At 42.8% G+C, this 19171-nt stretch overlaps 1 protein-coding gene across 2 annotated transcripts in view; it reads right to left on the reverse strand.

Moving 5' to 3' along the window:
- Positions 1–19171, reverse strand: part of egfra (epidermal growth factor receptor a (erythroblastic leukemia viral (v-erb-b) oncogene homolog, avian)) — a 256774-nt gene that overhangs the window by 75715 nt on the left and 161888 nt on the right. For both annotated transcript variants that reach the window (XM_055656891.1, XM_055656882.1), the window contains exons 2-7: positions 18056–18207; positions 13366–13549; positions 12466–12594; positions 11023–11091; positions 5862–5980; positions 4337–4478 (exon numbers count right to left, since the gene is read on the reverse strand). In XM_055656891.1, coding sequence (XP_055512866.1) covers positions 4337–4478; positions 5862–5980; positions 11023–11091; positions 12466–12594; positions 13366–13549; positions 18056–18207 — 795 coding nt within the window. The remainder of the gene's footprint in view (positions 1–4336; positions 4479–5861; positions 5981–11022; positions 11092–12465; positions 12595–13365; positions 13550–18055; positions 18208–19171) is intronic.

Raw genomic sequence — 19171 nt, forward strand, 5'->3', positions numbered from 1 at the left:
CTCATATTTGGAGACCAAAACTGTACGCAATACTCCAGGTGTGGTCTCACCAAGACCCTGTACTACCGCAATTGTACAGGGTCTTGGTGAGACCACACCTGGAGTATTGCGTACAGTTTTGGTCTCCAAATCTGAGGAAGGACATTATTGCCATAGAGGGAGTGCAGATACGGTTCACCAGACTGATTCCTGGGATGTCAGGACTGTCTTATGAAGAAAGACTGGATAGACTTGGTTTATACGCTCTAGAAGTTAGGAGATTGAGAGGGGATCTTATAGAAACTTACAAAATTCTTAAGGGGTTGGACAGGCTAGATGCAGGAAGATTGTTCCCGATATTAGGGAAGTCCAGGACAAGGAGTCACAGCTTAAGGATAAGGGGGAAATCCTTTAAAACCGAGATGAGAAAAACTTTTTTCACACAGAGATTGGTGAATCTCTGGAACTCTCTGCCACAGAGGATAGTTGAGGCCAGTTCATTGGCTATATTTAAGAGGGAGTTAAATGTGGCCCTTGTGGCTAAGGGGATCAGAGGGTATGGAGAGAAGGCAGGTACAGGATACTGAGTTGGATGATCAGCCATGATCATATTGAATGGCGGTGCAGGCTCGAAGGGCCGAATGGCCTACTCCTGCACCTAATTTCTATGTTTCTAAATCATCCAGTGAGGCTTTATGGGTAGTACTTAGAAACAGAAAGTGAATGCTCACTTTGATGGGGCTGTATTATAGGTCTCCAATAATACAGTGGGGACTGGATCAGATGTGTAGGGAGATGGCAGATAATTGTAAAAATAAAAGGCTGTGGATGATAATGTAGTACATTTGTAGTAAATTGTTAATAAATTTTCAGATTACACCAAAATTGGTGGATAGTGACGAAGAGTATCTAGTTCAATTGGAAGGTGGACCAAGGACTGGCAAATAGTAGCAATGTTACAACATTTTGAGATTTAAAAAATCAAGTCTGCAATTTATCCCATCAAATAAAGCATAAAAATAAGTTTAATTTGATACCTAATTCACTTTAATATCTTTAGTATTAAAAAGGTTATGGCCATTTTCATACTTGGAAATTAGCATCTTGTTCCCTATTGCTTTTCCATTGACTTAACACAAAAGCAGCGATTGAGGACAGTCAAAAGTCCATAACTTTCTTAAAAATCAAGAGAACTGAATGAACATTTCAGTTATTATAGATTGAAGCATTCTGACACAAATATGAAACATCTTACATGGATAACCTGAAATTAAAGCATATAATTAGTTAGTTACCTAATTGTAGCTAATTACAAAATTGACCGTTGTGACGGAAATAGTAATAAACACCCAGACCATATAACCATATAACAATTACAGCACAGAAACAGGCCATCTCGACCCTTCTAGTCCGTGCCGAACACGTATTGTCCCCTAGTCCCATATACCTGCACTCAGACCATAACCCTCCATTCCTTTCCCGTCCATATGACTATCCAATTTATTTTTAAATGATAAAAACAAACCTGCCTCCACCACCTTCACTGGACGCTCATTCCACACAGCCACCACTCTCCGAGTAAAGAAGTTCCCCCTCATGTTACCCCTAAACTTCTGTCCCTTAATTCTCAAGACTTCCTTGAAAATTCAAAAATATGATATTCTCAAGATCACAACTTTAATATTATTGTATTATATGCTGTAAGTCCGTAACAGATAGGTAAATAAATTACAATTTCTAGCAATAGACCAAGTCTTTATAAATAAGATCAGTTGCTAGCTGGTACATTGGCATATCATAATCAGTAGCATCATCACACTCCTCAGATTGTAACCAATATGCAACTCTGTACACCTTGTTTTTCCTCAACTTTTCAATTTTGGCATTGTAAACTACAGGTTTTTGCTCTTCAAACCACGCATGACATGCCTTTCTGCCCACTACTTTCCCATTAAGAATGTCCTGTAGATCATCACATTTGGGGTAGTCCAAATTTGGATAATCTCTGCGAATGCTAAATCAGTCTCTTTTGTTGGGCATTTGAATTGACAATTTTGCATTTCTTCTTCGGAGACATCTGTTTAAAATGTAAAGGGAAAAAAAACACTGAACAGTATTAACAGAAACAAGTTATTATTTGCAGTTTTAGAAAAAAGGTAGAACTGATAAAGTTAAACGTTAAAACAAATGGTAAATACCCAACAAAAAAATCATATTCATCAGTTTCATCAAATTAATTAAACTAATCAATTAAATTCATCTGAATTCAATTACTAGATCTAAACATCTATCAATTTCTTAAGAAAAGTAATTTTTTTAAATAACCTTTAGTATCCAAATAACAAACTAATCCCATTCACACAATAATTCACAGTATAACATGATTGTTAAATATCACTCTCATGAACTTATATGCCAAATGGATGGAATTTAATATTTAATTACCATAAATTAATCTAGAAACATCCACTCTCAATATATTCAAAATTATTATTTTTTGCACAATACATGTGACTAAAACTGTTGTGAATATTTAGTATAAAAATATTGATTATGGATAGACAATTATGCAAAATATAGACGATTTTGATCCCCTTATGACATGATTGTCCAAAAAAAAGAGAATTTTAATCATCTTGCGAGGGGATTTCTGGAATGCGATCGATTGGAATGTTGCCGTTGTTGTGAATTTTAACCCCATATCGGCAGGAAAGACATGGCCGAATTGTTTGGGGACTAAATAACATTTTTGCATCATAAAATTAGACTAAAGCCACCCCAAGAAGCAAGATTATATGTGAAATAAACGACTTACCCTATGTTTTGTCCTGATATTGCGATCCGTCACGTTGTAGGCGTTGAGGGCGTTCAAAGTCGCATTTTACTTTAATCCAACTATTAAATTGTTCAGAGATTTTAAAAAAAAAACGGGAACGGAAGTCTGATCGATTTTTCTTCATCGACTAGCAGCCCGAGGAAATTCCTCTCCGACAAGCGATACAAACCTGCATTTTAATCCCCCTCCCCCCCCCCCCCCCCCCCCTCAAATGCGCCAAAGTCGCGCACACAGCCCATGGCAGATCTGTAGTGCCACTGAAGGTAGGTTTCGTAACATCGCTACAAATAGCATTTAAATCTGACTCGTGTTGCATTTTGTCATGCCAAACCAGGGCGGGACACGCAGTACATGGAAGAGCACTGGAGAGTGTTGTGGAACAGAAAGTTCTGGGACTATAGATCCACGGTTCCTTGAAAGTGGTGATTCAGGTGGACAGAATGGTGAAGGCAGTGTTTGCACACTTGGTTTCATTAGGAAAGGCATTGAGTACAAAAGTTGGCTCATCATGATGTACCTATACAAGTCCGTGGTGAGACCACAGTTGGAGTACCATATGCAGATTTGGTTGCTAACTGTAGGAAGGATGTCATTAATTTGAAAATAGTGCAGAAGATATTCACCAGGAGGCGAGTGGTGATATTGAACTGCATGAAATCATGAGGAGCATGGATGAAGTGAAAACTCAGAAACTTTTTCCCAGAGTAGAGTATTCTGAAACGAGAGGACAGGCTCAATATGAAATGAGTGAGATTTCAGAGAGACCTCAGGAGTAACCTTTTCACTCAAATGGTAGCCTGCCTGGAACGTAAGTACCAGAGGAAGCTATAGATGTGGAAACAAGAACAGCTTTATAAAGACATTTGGACAGATCTATGGATAATAAGGGTTTAGAGGATATGAGGCAAACACAGGCAAATGGAACACCCAGAATGCCAACTTATTCGATATAGACAGGTTGACGGGCCTGTTTCCATGTAATGTAGCTCTATGAGTCTATGAATAATTTATGGTTGTCAAACAATCTACCAGCATGAATTTAGGATATGGAAGGAAATTGGAGAAGTCAGAGGTAACCCACATGGTCACAGAGAGAATGAGTGAACTCTGCATAAATAGCAACGAGGTCAATATACGATATTGTAAAGTTGATGAGATGGCAATAACTAATAAAAATCTGCTCGGATATATGATATGCTTCTTCCTTTCAAGCACCCAGAATCAGCATCAGTAATGATCGTCATTCGTGTACAATTTTCCATTATTCCTGACAAATTCATTCAATTTGCTTGTTAGACAGATTATCAGGCAATTCAACGGTTTTAACTGAAATTTCTATGACTGTACAGTAGATGCATTATCCTAGCCCCTCTACCATTCACACAGCAATCTATTAATTACATAGTTAATGGGCAGTTGAAGTTCAGTAGAAGTGTCTGTAGTCAACCTGTTATTTCACGCACAACCACCTATTAATTGCAGCAAATGCTGGAGGAGTATAATTCAACTTAAACAACTTACGTGGACACTTCTCTACACAGGATGATCCAAAACTGTATTTTCCGTTTGGATTCCGCTCCATTTGAAATGTGATTGTGTTGTAGACGAACAAATGAGGACAGGATTCTTTACAAGTATCCCCATCACTGAATTTCCGGCATGCCTGTAAAATGAAACAGCATTTAACAGATTTAGTATGTTTGCATCTGCTTTGTACACAGCTCAAAGTTTCTGAAACTTACGATGATATGTCATTTGCAACAATTTACAGCATGAAATGGTGTGAATTTTGTACACATTCCAGTGCATGCTTAATAGTAAAAGTACAGTTTCTCGTGACAGATAAATTCAAGGTAGTTCTGTTACAATATACGTTTCCTTAACTCAAATTGGTTATAACATGACTGAGGGACTGGGAAACACTATTTGCATTATAAAGGCTTATTTGGTTATTGCACAAATACAGTATTATCAGGAAATCATGTTTAAATCTGTGCCTTGAAGGCATTTGCAGTCTCTTCTGTTACCATGGGATTTATTTGGAGATAAATATTATGTTCTGGAACTACCTGTGAGAGGAAATATGAATGGCCTACCCCTTATTCTTAAACAGTGACCCCGGACCCTGGATTCCCCCAACATGGGGAACATTTTTCCTGCATCTAGCCTGTCCAATCCCTTTAGAATTTTATATGTTTGTAAGAACCCCTCTCATTCTTTTAAATTCCAGTGAATACAAGCCCAGTCGACCCATTCTTTCATCATATGTCAGTCCCGCCATTCTGGGAATTAACCTGGTGAACCTACACAATAGTAAGAATGTCCTTCCTCAAATTAGGAGACCAAAACTGCACACAATACTCCAGGTGTGGTCTCACCAGGCTGTGCAACTGCAGCAGGATCTCCTTGCTCCTAAACTCAAATCATCTCGCAATGAAGGCCAACATGCCATTAACTTTCTTCACTGCCTGCTATACCTGCATGCTTATTTACTTTTTGTTATATATATACTATCAGAATGCATACAGCAGCTTGAAAGTTTAGACATCCAGCTTCTCACCCACAAGTAACTGACTCCTGAACCAATCACCTCTTTAACACCACAGGGAGTAGAGCAAGAGATTGCGCACACAACCCTGAGATGCACCAGTGTTGAGGGTCAAGATAGAGGGAATGTTATGACCGATTCCAACCAATTCTAAATGAAGTCTGCAGGTCAAGAAGTCCACAATCCAGTTAGAGGTGGAGTCTCAAAAGCCAAGGACCAGAAGTTTAAGGATACGCTTATTTGGTATTAGAGTGTGGAAGGATGAGCTGTATTTAATAAATAGCATCCTGCCATAGGTTTTGTTGTTGTCAATGTGACTCAGGGCTAATGTTGTGGAAGAGATGGTTGTCCTTCGTAGTCCTATATTTCCTGTACATATATTTCAAAGCATTTCATTAGAGTCAACAGAATGAAAGTCAATGAGATATCTCTGGAAAGATGAAAGCATAACTTTATTTAGGTCTACCTTAATGGCCATAGGTCAGATAACTTTCATACCAGACAGTCATGTTCTCTTGGCCCTGTACATCCAGCAGCACATTGATTGTGGCAGCAGTCACTGGGCTGGGGACCCATGCATCGACCTGAACATTGATCAGCGCAGATTTTCTTTGTGACTGAAAGCAAATAGCATTTACATCACTTTTACAACAATTTCAAGTTGAATCAGCCTGATCATTTATGCTGTCACATATGCCATTAAAATAGCCCACATACTGTTTAATAGAGACACTACTGCAATTTGAGTGTATATTTGTTCAGTAGTAGAGCAGGGCTGAATGACAGGTTCGCACAAATGATTTATTTTATACTTTATGATTGACAAACAAAAATAAAAAATTTAAAAGGTGAGCAAATTACATTTTAGAATTTTACAAAAAGCAGTTGAAGACTAAATGATTTATCTTCATTACTAATTTTCATTTAGCATGATTGACACATTGTATGTGCATTATCTTATCTACATACTTTTAAAACTCTGCGTGTGTGTGTGTGTGGGTGTATGTCATTTGCCTTTGAAAATCTCCTCGAAAACTAGATGGAAAAACGCGGAGATTTTTACAGTTTCGGTAGGGATTTAACTTATGATTTCAGAAACTGACTCCTCTCTAAATTTGGTCAATTATTTCCCCAGATTTTGAATAAAGTTGTTCACAAAACTAACTTTTTCAAAAATAATTGCGGCTTACCAGCTACTGACATCACAATGCCCACATATCCCCTAAATGGAGGGCCACCTGCCTCCTGGCCCCACCCCCCCCACCGCTGTGGATGAATGCAGTTGCTGTCAATGCGCATGCGCAGTTTTCCACGAGGTACGTTCGGCCACCCATCCCCCAGTTCTTCAAAAGGCGCAGAAAGATCGAGAAAGTTCTGCAGAACAAAGATTCTACAGCTCAGCTATAGGATCTTTGTTCTGCAGATCTCGGGGTCAGCGATGCCTCACGCGCTGAACCTTCTCCTCACTGCTGGCGCAGCTCGTGAAACCCCGCCCCTCCCCTCCCCCGCCCGCCTGCCCTCTCATTCCAGCTGTGGGTTTCCAGAGATTCAGAAGCCGCTTCTGTCTCTCTCCTCATTTGGCAGCATAATCACTCGCCCGGCTCCCCTCCCCCCCCCCCCCCCCCCACCCCCCCCTCCTCTTCTCACCTCCTCCCTTCTCCTTCCTCCCTCTCTCCCCTCTTCTCTCTACCAAAGATCCTATACCGCTACACCTCCTCGTCTGCCCCCCCCCCCGGCCTGACCCAGCTCTGTCACACTGGCGGAAGCCACAATCTGCCGGTTCCCCCCACTGCTTTTCACCCTCAGATCACTCCGTGCCTCGCTCGGGCTGCTGCCCCTCACCTCTCTCTCTCTCTCTCCTCCTCCCCCCTCTCTCTCTCTCTCTCTCTTCCTCTCTCCCCCCCTCTCTCTCCCCCTCTCTCTCACAAACTCTTTCTCCCTCTCCCAGCACCCCTCTCTCTCCCCCCCCTCTCTCTCACTCTCGTCTAGACATATCTCTCCTCCCCCCCTCTCTCTCTCGCCCCTCTCTCTTCCTCCCCTCCCTCTCCCTCTCCCCCCCTCCCTCTCTCTCTCCTCTCCTCCCCCTTCCTCTCCCCCCCAACCCCATGCCCTCCCTCCCCTAAACCCCTTCCACACCCTCCGCTCCATCCCTCCCCCACCCCCCCTTCCCTCCACCCCCTCCCCTACCTCCTTTCCTCCACCTCCCCCTCACTTCCCCCACACCTCCCCCCTCCCTTCCCACCCCTTCTCCCCCCCCTTCTCCCCCCCTTCCCTTCCCCCTCTCAGCCCCCCTTTCCCCCCTCTCTCTCCTCCCCTCTCTCCTCCCATCTCTCGTTCCCCTCCTCCCCACCCTCCCCCCTCACCGACCCTCCCTCTCCTCCTCCCCTCCCCCCCCCCCCCCCCTCCCTCCCTCCTCTGTCTCTCTGCCCTTTCTCACTGTCTCTGCCCATTCTCTCTCTGCCCTCATTCTCTACCCCCACCCCCCTCGCTCTCTAGATGCACCTGCGAGTTGGGGGCTACCCGTCAGTGGATAGGGCGATTATGGGGTGAAAGGAGCTAATTAATGTGTAGCTGTGTGGAATGAGCTTCCAGTGAAGGTGGTGGAGGCAGGTTCGTTTTTATCATTTAAAAATAAATTTGGATAGTTATATGGATGGGAAGGGAATGGAGGGTTATGGTCTGAGCGCAGGTATAATGGGACTAGGGGAGATTATGTGTTCGGCACGGACTAGAATATTCGAGAATATATCATGGGTATTATATGGTTATATGGTTAATAATATTAATATATCAAGGGGGGCGGGTTAGTGTGTGTGTGGGGGTGGTTAGTGTGTGTGACGCCGCATGCCGCCCCGCTCCCCGCTCCCCCGCAAACGCGCATTGGGGGAACAGACCCAATGGGTCTGCACTTGGTCTAGTAACAATTAAAACTATTGTTGGTTTGTTAGTTTGTAACGGATTCTATTTTGCGAATAATCGTTTAAGGCATTTGTGGATTTAATCCTCCACCCTTTGCCGTAACGGATACATTTTTACATATTCCTGTAGAGTTTTTCCTCCTCCACATTTAGATTTGGTTATTAATTTCCCTGCTTTTTTAGTAAAAAACATCAAAAAACATCAAGCTGCTGCATGTCACAGTGCCCATCTCACAGATGTCCAATCACAATGGATCTCATTTACATATGATATGACATCACAATGGGACAGGGGTGGTAGATTGGAACTTTCACGTGGTCCCACGAATGCAATCAACCTGGCAGGCACAATCAAATAAAATCAAATAGAGTGAGTTATCCTACCCCCCTCCCTATCTACCCCCTCCAATCTCTCTCCATCTCTACCCTCCCCCCCCCTCCCCCCCCTCTCTCCCACCCCTCCTCCCTCCCCTCCCTTCCCCCCTCCCTGCCCCCCTCCCCCCCCCTCCCCCCCTCTCTCTACCCCCCCCTCCACCTCCTAGAAAACATAGAAAATAGGTGCAGGAATAGGCCATTCGGCCCTTCGAGCCTGCACCGCCATTCAATATGATCATGGCTGATCATCCAACTCAGTATCCTGTACCTGCCTTCTCGCCATACCCCCTGATCCCCTTAGCCACAAGGGCCACATCTAACTCCCTCTTAGATATAGCTATCCTATTCTCTAACCCCTCTCCACCCCCCCTCTCCCCCCCCCTCTCTCTCTCCCCTACCCCTATCTCCTCTCCCACCCCTCTCCTCTCCCCTCCCCAACTTCCCCTCTCCTCTCCCCTTCCCCTCCCCTCTCTACCCCCCCTCACCCCTCTCTCCATCTTCCCCTCTCCTCCCCCCCTCTCCGCCCACCTCTCTCCCCCATCCTCTTCCTTTCTCTCCACCGCCTCTCCCCCACCTCTCCATCCCATCTGTCCCCCTCCCCCCCCCCCCCTTTTCTCCCCTTATCGCCTTCCACCCTCTCTCCCCTCATCTCTCTCTCCCCCCTCCCTCTCACTCTTTTCTCTGCCCCATTCTCTTTGCTCCCCCTCGAGATAGGGTGGGGATTGGGTAAAAGGAACCAATGAATAATATTAATATAATATCAAAGGGGTGGTGGTTACAGTGTGTGTGTGTGTGTAGGAGGGTGGTTAGTGTATGTGTGGGGTGGTTAGTTTGTGTGTGGATGGTTAGTGTGTGTGTGTGTGTGTGTGGGGGGAGCGGTTGGTTAGTGTGTGTGTGACGCCGCAAACCCCCCCCCCCCCCCCCCGCATTGAATGGACGGGGCCCTCTCCCCTCCCTTCCCCCCCCCTCTTACCCCTCCCCCCCCCCCTCCACCTCTGCCCCCCCACCCCTCTACTCCCCTCTCTTCCCCCCCTCGCTCCCCACATCCCCTCCTCTCTCCCCTCATCTGTCCCCCTCCTCTCCCCCCACCTCCTCTCTCCCCACATCCTCTCTCCCCTCTACTCTCTTCCCCCCTACTCCATTCACCCCTCTCTCTCCCCCTCTCTCTCTCTCCCCCCCTCTCTCTCTCCCCCCTTCCCCCTCCTCTACCTCTCCCCCTCCTCTCCCCTCTCCCCACCCCATCTCCCTCAACCCCCCTCTCCCCCCCCCTGTGTATGTATGGGTTGGTTAGTGTGCGTGTGAAGCCGCAGGCTCCCCCTCCCCTCAATCGCACGTTGAGGGGATGGGACACAGCGGTCTCCCCTCCTTCCCCTCTCCCCACCCCATCTCCCTCTACCCCCCTCCTGTGTATGTGTGGGGTGGTTAGTGCGCATGTGAAGATGCAGCACACCTCCACCCCCCAACCACGCATTGGGGGAACAGACCCAGCGGGTCTGCACTTGGTCTAGTCTAATTTTAAAATAAATTCTAATTATTCAGATGAAAGAAAATGTTTTCTAAAAACTATTTTCTCTCAGCCTACGATGCTCCAGAGAAAACCATCCAAGTTAGTCTAAACTCTCCTTTCAACTAATAGCCTCTAACCCAGGCAGCATCCTGGTAAACTTCTTCTGCACCTTCTCTAAAGCCTCCACATCCCTTCCTGTAATGGGCTGTCCAGAATTGCACACAATACTCCAAATGTGGCCTAACCAAAGTTCTATAAAGCTACATTATTACTTTCTGACTCTTATATTCAGGCTGGGAGTGTCCCGGGGAGCCGCACTGGCCCGATGGATCTGCCGAACAACTGCGGCGCCGATTCCCGGGGTGACGACCGACCACTGGAATGCGCCCCGGTAGGCTCAACTCGCCCCTACAGGCCTCCCAGGGAACTGCGGAGAAGCCGGGCGGTTTACTTCTATTCTATCTTCGAGAATGAGTCATCAATATTTATTGAACACATTTTCTGGTAATTAATTGAAGTTTCAGTTTAAACATGATAGATTAAAGGCATTAATGGATGATGCCGTTTTGAGCTAGGAATCGTGTTATAACACCAGTAAATATTGTGGCTTTGTAACAATATTACTGAAAAATAAATTGCTTTGACTGTCACCAGCAGATCACTAAAATTAAGGGATTTGCACAGCTAAAGGGTGAAAGCAAATATTGGAAATGTAATGAATGAGATTTTATAGAGAGTAGAAAAGTTTGAGGCAGGACTATTGTTTAAAGACCATCTGGTAATAAACAACACCGAGATCTTTACATTTTAAAATATGAAATTACCAAGCCATTTTAGAAACTAAACAGCAAGCACTTACATTTTTGACAATTCGCCACACCTGGACCCCAACACGCTTCATTTTGACACTTTAAATGACATTTGGGGCCTACAAACAAAAAAAAATAATGGTACTGAATTAAAAAGCAAGGTTGGATCAAAGGACAATTGTAAATAATTGATTTTACTAGCTCATGAGTCTCGATTCCGGCTTCCTTGCTTTATATTACAGTGTGAATTTTTGTTGCTGTTATCTTCAGCCTTCTTAATCTATCACGTTGTTCTCAGAATCCTTTATAATGTGGAATATATTGCCCATGTTCACGATAACCTCCAGAGAATGGTTAATTCTGCAAATTTTCATTTTTTTTCAATTTCTTCACCACTTGCTTTCACAATTTGTTCCCTTTGCTCGTCCTGATTAAATATGTTATTATTTTGTATATTATCCTACTTAACCCATTCTTTTGGCCAGTACAATCTTCGCCAACCTCTGACAGCAGTAAGATCCCCTTCCTCAGTTCTCCTGCATCCATGTTTCTAGTGCCTGGGCTCTTCCTTTGATATTACTGCTGTTACTTTGACCTAGAACCAAAATACTATCCTCTTCTTGAATCTGGACTCTTGCCAATCTCCACACGGGCCCTGCATCACTCCCTGTTCCAAACATTAGCTCTCCAACTCTCCCAGTGTTGTCTCGCTAATCTTTGACTGCTGTAAATAATAGATTCACAAACAATAATGAACAGACACTGATCCTCAGTTCAGCCAACTTGCCCAACACATTTGTGATGTTTTGCATATCCCGTCACCCACTCCATCCCAAACCACAAGATCTACAACTATCCATGTTTTCTTCCACTGTGACTCCACGATTCTCTTCATTGTTTTGTGCACTGCTGACATTTGCTCATTTTCTGCCATGTCCTGTACCCACCACTGACAGTCTCTGCCTTAGTATTTCTTACTACTTTCCACCCATTCTCCTCTAGATCCTGTTCCTTGGTGGTACCTTCCAAAGATCTTATAGCGAAGCTATAAGATCTTTGGTACCTTCCACCTTCTCTATTCACAATATTCATGATCATTGCTAAGTGCTGAGATACATCTGTAAATAAGGAACACCAGAGACGGCTCTTCTATGTGGTTCTGCAATTTTCCATGAAGGGAAACAGTCAGAAAGCAGCATGTTAACCACTCATTAGAAATAATGTTGCACAATTACTAATGATTGTGGCGCAAAGGAGAATGTAATAAATCAATTTTCAGCTACAGAAATAAAATTTATACTCTAGTTTCGTCACAAATACTCAGTTGCAGATAAATGAACAATAGCAGATTACAAGATGAAACAAATCTTTAAATTGATGAATGTCTATGCTGCAGAGTTGGTAAAATATAAAATAAACTAGTTTTCTGTTTTAATATAACAAACTATCAAATTATTTTACAATTAAATGGTAAGATTGAACTTATTTCTTACAATTCTTTTCAGTGAAGTGTGTAGCCATATTAGATGCTGAGGCATTGTCCAAAATGTCATCCCAATGAATCGTTTGTAAGTAACAAAGCTGAGGGTTGGACGTAATTTTCACTGTGCCAGATAAAATTTCTGAAAGATAAAAATAAATACATTATTCAAACAATGGCCACATAAGGATTTGAAAGTAAAGTTATTTTTCCTTTCGTCCTCCATTACTCTTAAGAGACTCATTTCCACTCTTTGTCTAAAATTAAATTCACTTAAGGGCCTGTCCCACGAGCATGCGACCTGCATGCGGCAAGCGCGACCAACCCGGAAGCGGGGGCCACATGGAGGTCGTGTGTTCCCCGTACAGGGCCGGTCCCACCAGCATGCGCCTGCATGCTGCGAGCGCGACCAAACCGGAAGCGGGGGCTGCACGGAGGTCGAGTGAGTGATGTGAAGTTCGAGCAAAGCCCGCGGGATGTTCGCGCGTGACGTACAGCGTCAAGACGCTGCGCACGCCTGTCGAGGTGGTGCGTATGGCGTCGAGGCGGCTGCGGGCCGGCAGGCCGTTGCCGCACGGAGTTTTTGAACACAGTCAGTTTTTCGGAGCCCCGCGCGATGTCGGGACCAGCTCCGCATAACTCCATACGGTTCCGGCGATCGAAGTGCAGTGCCAGTCATCAGTCATGACATTCCCAAAGGAAATAGATAGGTACCTGAGAGGGAAGGATTTGCTGCACTCCAAGGAGAGACTGGAGGATTGGGACTAGTTGGATTGCTATTACATAGATCTCCCAGAGACCCAAGTAACTAATTTTATGCTGTAATCTTCCAGAGATTCTACAAACAATAAAATATTATAAATCATTGCAAAAATACACCCTTTAGTTTGCATAAAATAAGTGTTAAACAAACCTGTGAGGTTTTGTAAATGTAGCTCAGTGAGCGCGGTCTTTTTCCGCTGATAATTTGATAAAATGACAAGGGCAAACTTATCCTCGTAAAGCCGATGACCTCGAATTATCCGAAGATTCTGCAGCGGGATCCTTGAAATTTTGTTGAGGGCGATGAGGACATAACCTGAAACTTCTTGAATACTCTGCAAATGAAAGGAACACTTATCATGTGTGAAGGAGTAGTAAAGTAATTTATCAGGATGTTGGAAGTATTCTGGAGCCTCTGGCAATGCATATTTCAAATTGCAATATAGGGGCAGACAAATTCTAAAGATGAAATATTCATGTCTATTCATACATACTCATATGGTGACTTACTTTTCTGATTTTTCTCCTGCCATCTTGCAGGCATATATTTCTTACTCAATCTCTGTGCAATCTGCCACAATGTCACAAATTCCCATCATTTGCTTGTGAAGTGGGAAGTTATTTAACCATAAGATTTTCACAGCTAGACATCACATTGGTTTCCCCTGACACACAGACACAAGCACTTCCAAAAAAACCCCACTGCATTGAGATCAAAAGTAGGGAATTCTGCTAATTTTACTTTCCTTTGTTCATTGTAAAGTGAAGCACCTCTGTCCATGCACTGAGAAACAGTGATCAATATCAGAGATCAAAGTTAATTCAATGAAAAACAAAAATTACCATCTTGTTTTGTAAAGAAATTAAGTGGCAAGGGTATTTAAAAACAATCACATTCTTAGAAGGGGGATATGTGGAAGATATAGAATAAAAGGAAACAAAACAAAAGAGAATTACCACGCTTTTGTGAATTACTTTTAGCCGAGGGGAACCGCTAGCCAACCATTCAAAAAGATAAGAGATGTGTAGTATTTGGTGAGAGAACTGTGAATAATTGACAGCAATAGGACTATTTGCCTCCAGTGTTGAATATCAGTCGTTGCATTGTGAGAGGACAACCTGCAATGGAAGATGATGCACGTAGAGTGGAATCATCACCCAAAGAGCACGCGATCAGATGTTGATTTAAAGAGATCATTCAGATGGAGCCAGGGCAGAGCAGGAGGCAATAAAGAGCCCCAGGGAATCTGTAATGTCATAGAAAATGAATCAGCATGTGAAGTTTCCACTGAGAATGAATGGAGCGAGTCCAAACCTAATTTGAATTATCTTTACATAATAATTTGCTGAACTTGGATTACTGGTTAATGTATTTTTTTTAAGTGTAGAAATGATAACGAGGAAATTAAATAGTGATCAATGAAGAATTCACATGAGATTGCGCGCTGTTAAATTTCTTAGAAGTGCATGGTGCCAGACCCAATAAAACGCTCTGGAGCTGTTTAAGGCAATAACACCCCAAAGCCAATGTTAAGACTTTTATAAATGTATTACATTTTAACAATGGTTATTGTTGCTATAACACATTGATAAAATGCAAATCTATTTCCAATATTGTAGTGGATGATCACTTCATAATGTATCATGTTCCTCTACCACAGATTTGCAATGTGACAGTGTTGGTAAGGGAAGAATTGTTCTTTCAGATGTTATACCCTTACATTAAGGAGAAAGTTAGAATCACACACTGGTGACAGGGGGGAATGAGCGGGTGGGGCAGAGGGTTATAATTGTGGGCGTAAGAGGAAGCAATGGGATAAAGTGCAAAACTGTAGATTTGTGATGATATCAAAATAGAATCAGAGATTAGGAAATCAATGTGGTGAACTACAATGGGGAACAAAGTTAAGCCAGGAGGAAAACTTCTGTATAACTTAAGCAACAAATAGCTTATAAATGTAACAATCCCATTTAAGTTTTCACACAAGGAGAAGAAATGATATTAAAATGATATAAATTTCAGACATGGGCATCATTAAGGGATTCAGTGGCATTTGGTCCATATAGATTTGTCTCTGGACCATATGAAGAGCTGGCCAGGAATATTACCATAATCGCATTTCACCTTATATTTGAGAAATATAGCATATAGAAATGTCAGCAAATGGTTTGGAAAATAATAGTTTTTTGGGCAGACTATCCACTCTTTTTGTTTTGCCAAACTACAAAGAATTGCATTGGAAAATTACTTGTCCGTTATGTACATAATCCCTAAGGATGTTTATAGTAATATATCAATTCATAGACAGGTCTGACAATTTCCTGAAGGGTGTTTGAGGAGATGACAGGCTGTACAAACAAATAAAACTCTATGGATGTAATATATATTTGGAGTTCAAAATTACTTTTGATTAAACGTAATAGTCATAAGTTCATAGGTCGTAGGAGCAGAATTAGGCCATTTGGACTATCGGGTCTACTCCACCATTCAAGCATGGCCGATCTATCTGTCCCTCCAATCCCCATTCTCCTGCCTTCTCCCCATAACCCGTGACATCCTTACCAATCAAAAATCAGTCGATCTCTGCTTTAAAAATACTCAATGATTTGGGCTCCACAAGCTATCTGTGGAAATGAATTCCAGATTCACTACCCTCTGACTGAAGAAATTCCTCCTCAGCTCTTTGCTAAAGGTACATACTTTTAGTCAATAGTCCACAATGGATTATCTATGCCCTCTGGTTCGAGACTTTCCCACGAGTGGAAACATGCTCTGCTCATCCACTCTATCCAGGTCTTTCACTATTCGTTAAGTTTCAATCAGGTCCCCCCTCATCCCTCTAAACTCCAACAAGTATAGGTCCAGTGCCGTCAAACGCATATCATATGTTACACCAATCATCCTCGAGATCATTCTCATAAACCTCCTGTAGACCGCTCCATTGCCAGCATGTCCTTCCTCTGATATGGAACCCAAAACTCACAATACTCAAATGTGTTCTGACTTTTAAAGCCTCAGCATCACATCCCTGTTTTTATACTGTAGTCCTCTTGAAATAAATGCTACAACTATATTTGCCTTCCTTTCTACCTATTCAACTTGCAAATTATCCTTTTGGGAATCCGCATCGGCACTCCCAAGTCCCTTTGCACATCTGATTTCGGAATCCTCTCCCAATTTAGAAAATAGTTTACGCCATTATTCCTACTATCAAAATGTTTGACTCCACACTTCTTTGCCCACTCTCACAACCTGTCCAAGTCCTTTTGCAAAGGTCATGCTTTCTCTACACTACCTGCCCCTCCATCTATCTTCATGTCACAAAACTTTGCCACAAAACCTTCAATTCCCTTATCCAAATTATTGATATACAACATGAAGTGTAATGGACCCAGCACCAGAACACCGTGAGTCACTGGCAGCCAACCAGAAAAAGCCCCTTTATTCCCACTCATTACCTCCTGCCGTTCAGCCAATCTTCTATCCATGTAATACCACGGGCTCTCATCTTCTTTAGCAGCCTCAACTCCAACACCTCATCAAAGGTCTCCTGAAAATCCAGGTAAACAACGGCCACTGACTGTCCTTTATCTATCCTGCTATTAACTTCCTCAAAGAATTCCAACAACCCCAACAGTCCACAATGGATTATCAGGTAAGTTGACTGCTGAAGTGGACTGAAAACTCAATCAAACGGGAAGCAAATATATACTAAACTGAACCAAACTAACACTTCCAGATACCCCGGCAACTGGTGATAAAGCCATTAGTCTCCACATATAGAGAGATCATGTCGAACTGAGGATTGAGATAAGACCAAACGTGCAAGGTGCATGAAAGTCTTGCAAATCAAATAGATTTGGATTCATGAGGGCTGCTGCATGGAAAATAGCTTCTACTGTGAAGAAATGTAAAGACAAGTGAAGTAAGAATATGGTAATCCAAACAGCTCTGGACCTTATGATCAAAACTACTGCTTATATTCCTTAATAATGGTATATTGATTACAGTGGAAATCAGCACAGAGAGATTAAATGCACTACTCTAAAAATAATAACAGCAGATGCGGAACATTTACTTATCTACATGAGGGGGAACTTATTTACTCAGAGAGTGGTGGCTGTGTGGAATGAGCTTCCAGTGAAGGTGGTGGAGGCAGGTTCGTTTTTATCATTTAAAAATAAATTGGATAGTTATACGGACGGGAAAGGTATGGAGGGTTATGGTCTGAATGCAGGTGTATGGGACTAGGGGAGAATACGTGTTCGGCACGGACTAGAAGGGTCGAGATGGCCTGTTTCCATGCTGTAATTGTTATATGGTTATATGGTTAAGTATATTGGATGACTTTTGTTATTGCAACCTATAAAAAGACAAGATCCTGCCTTATACGGATAACCCAGGCTGCGTAAGAAAATCTCTGTTTCCAGCCGCACATCAGAGGCTGCATAGTAAAAGAATATGTGTGTTATGATTGTGTTTATAATTTGTTTGGTTGTTTTGTTGTTTGTCTTTTGCACAAAAGTCCGCGAGCATTGCCAATTTCATTTCACTGCACATCTCGTATGTGTATGTGACAAAGAAACTTGACTTGACTTGACTTGATAATCAAGGCTGGCTTTCCAGTGCTATGCCAAAGCTTTTAAACCTCATTTATCCTCTCAAGTGATGTGAGACACATGACAGGAATGACCAGGAAGAATGGGTTGGGGTAGGGAAAACAAACCTGAGATGGAAAGGGTAAATGATATGTGGCCATCGGATAGGCAAGTTCTTCGAACAGCAAAATAAATGGCTGCTCACAACCTTGAGAGTAAACTTCATAAACAAGGACCCTTACTTGAAGGAAGGAAACATCATGATGTGACTCCAGGAAGGTTATTTCCAGATTGCCCATCACTACCTCACAAGCATTGTAAGTCTTGCGAAGATTGTTGTAATGGTCTTTAACATTAGACAGAATCGTTAGCTTGTTTTCACTTCCGGAACAAACTGCAATAACAAGAAAAAAATGAAGTAAGTATCAGCCTAAAGCAAATTTCTCATCATTCATTTGATAGCATACTACGTTATAAATCACTTCTGTTGGAACTGATCCTGGAAAAACATATTTTTATGACGTTATAGTAATAACTCTTATTTGAATCTATGTCACATGTGCGTATCACTGTGTCCACAGCAAGTGAGAGACATGACAATTGTAACATAAACACAGGTTCAAGCTGGTATTGCGTAAGGTTTGACAACAGAACAAATTGAAATGGGAATCATTGGAGGAAGACTACCCATTATTTTGCTGTCAGTTCAAACCTCTGTCCTTGATTCCCACTCCAGACTTAACAGGACACATGAGAATTCACCTCCAATGATCTGACTAAAATCCCTGTCTCACGGTGTGAGTCCACCCGCGAGTGATCCTGAGTTTAAAACAAATCAAACTCGTGGTAATCACGTAGAATTAACATAGCGAGAACGTCAGAACTCGTAACGCTAACGGCAGGTACTCGGGAAACTTGTTAACTCGTGAAAATCTATCAACATGATGAAAGATTTCCATGAGTCAAATTTACTCTTGAAGTAAACATTTTTAAACTCGTTGTAAGAACGTAAGTAGCCCGCGAGTTTACCGTAGAGACTCGTGAGTCTACCATGGGCACTCTTTAACTCAGCGGGGCAGACAGCATCTCTGGAGAGAAGGAATGGGTAACGGGATGACGTTTCAAAAATTCTGCTGCGTCTTTGTGTTACTCCAGCACTGTGTGTTCACTTTTTGTCAATCAGCATCTGCCCTTTCTTGTGTATGACATTATTTGTATCTGTGGCAGTTGATTGTCGCTCCCTTCAGTTTCCCAGGGGGGAGGGACAAGGGGGGGCGGGATGCTGCCTAATGACAATCTCATTTATCCAACGAGTTAGTCTCTTTAAGGAGAAATGGACTAGGCGACTGCAGACTGCA

The sequence above is a fragment of the Leucoraja erinacea genome, chromosome 2 (genome assembly GCF_028641065.1).
Source record: "Leucoraja erinacea ecotype New England chromosome 2, Leri_hhj_1, whole genome shotgun sequence".
Classification (NCBI taxonomy): Eukaryota; Metazoa; Chordata; class Chondrichthyes; order Rajiformes; family Rajidae; genus Leucoraja; species Leucoraja erinaceus.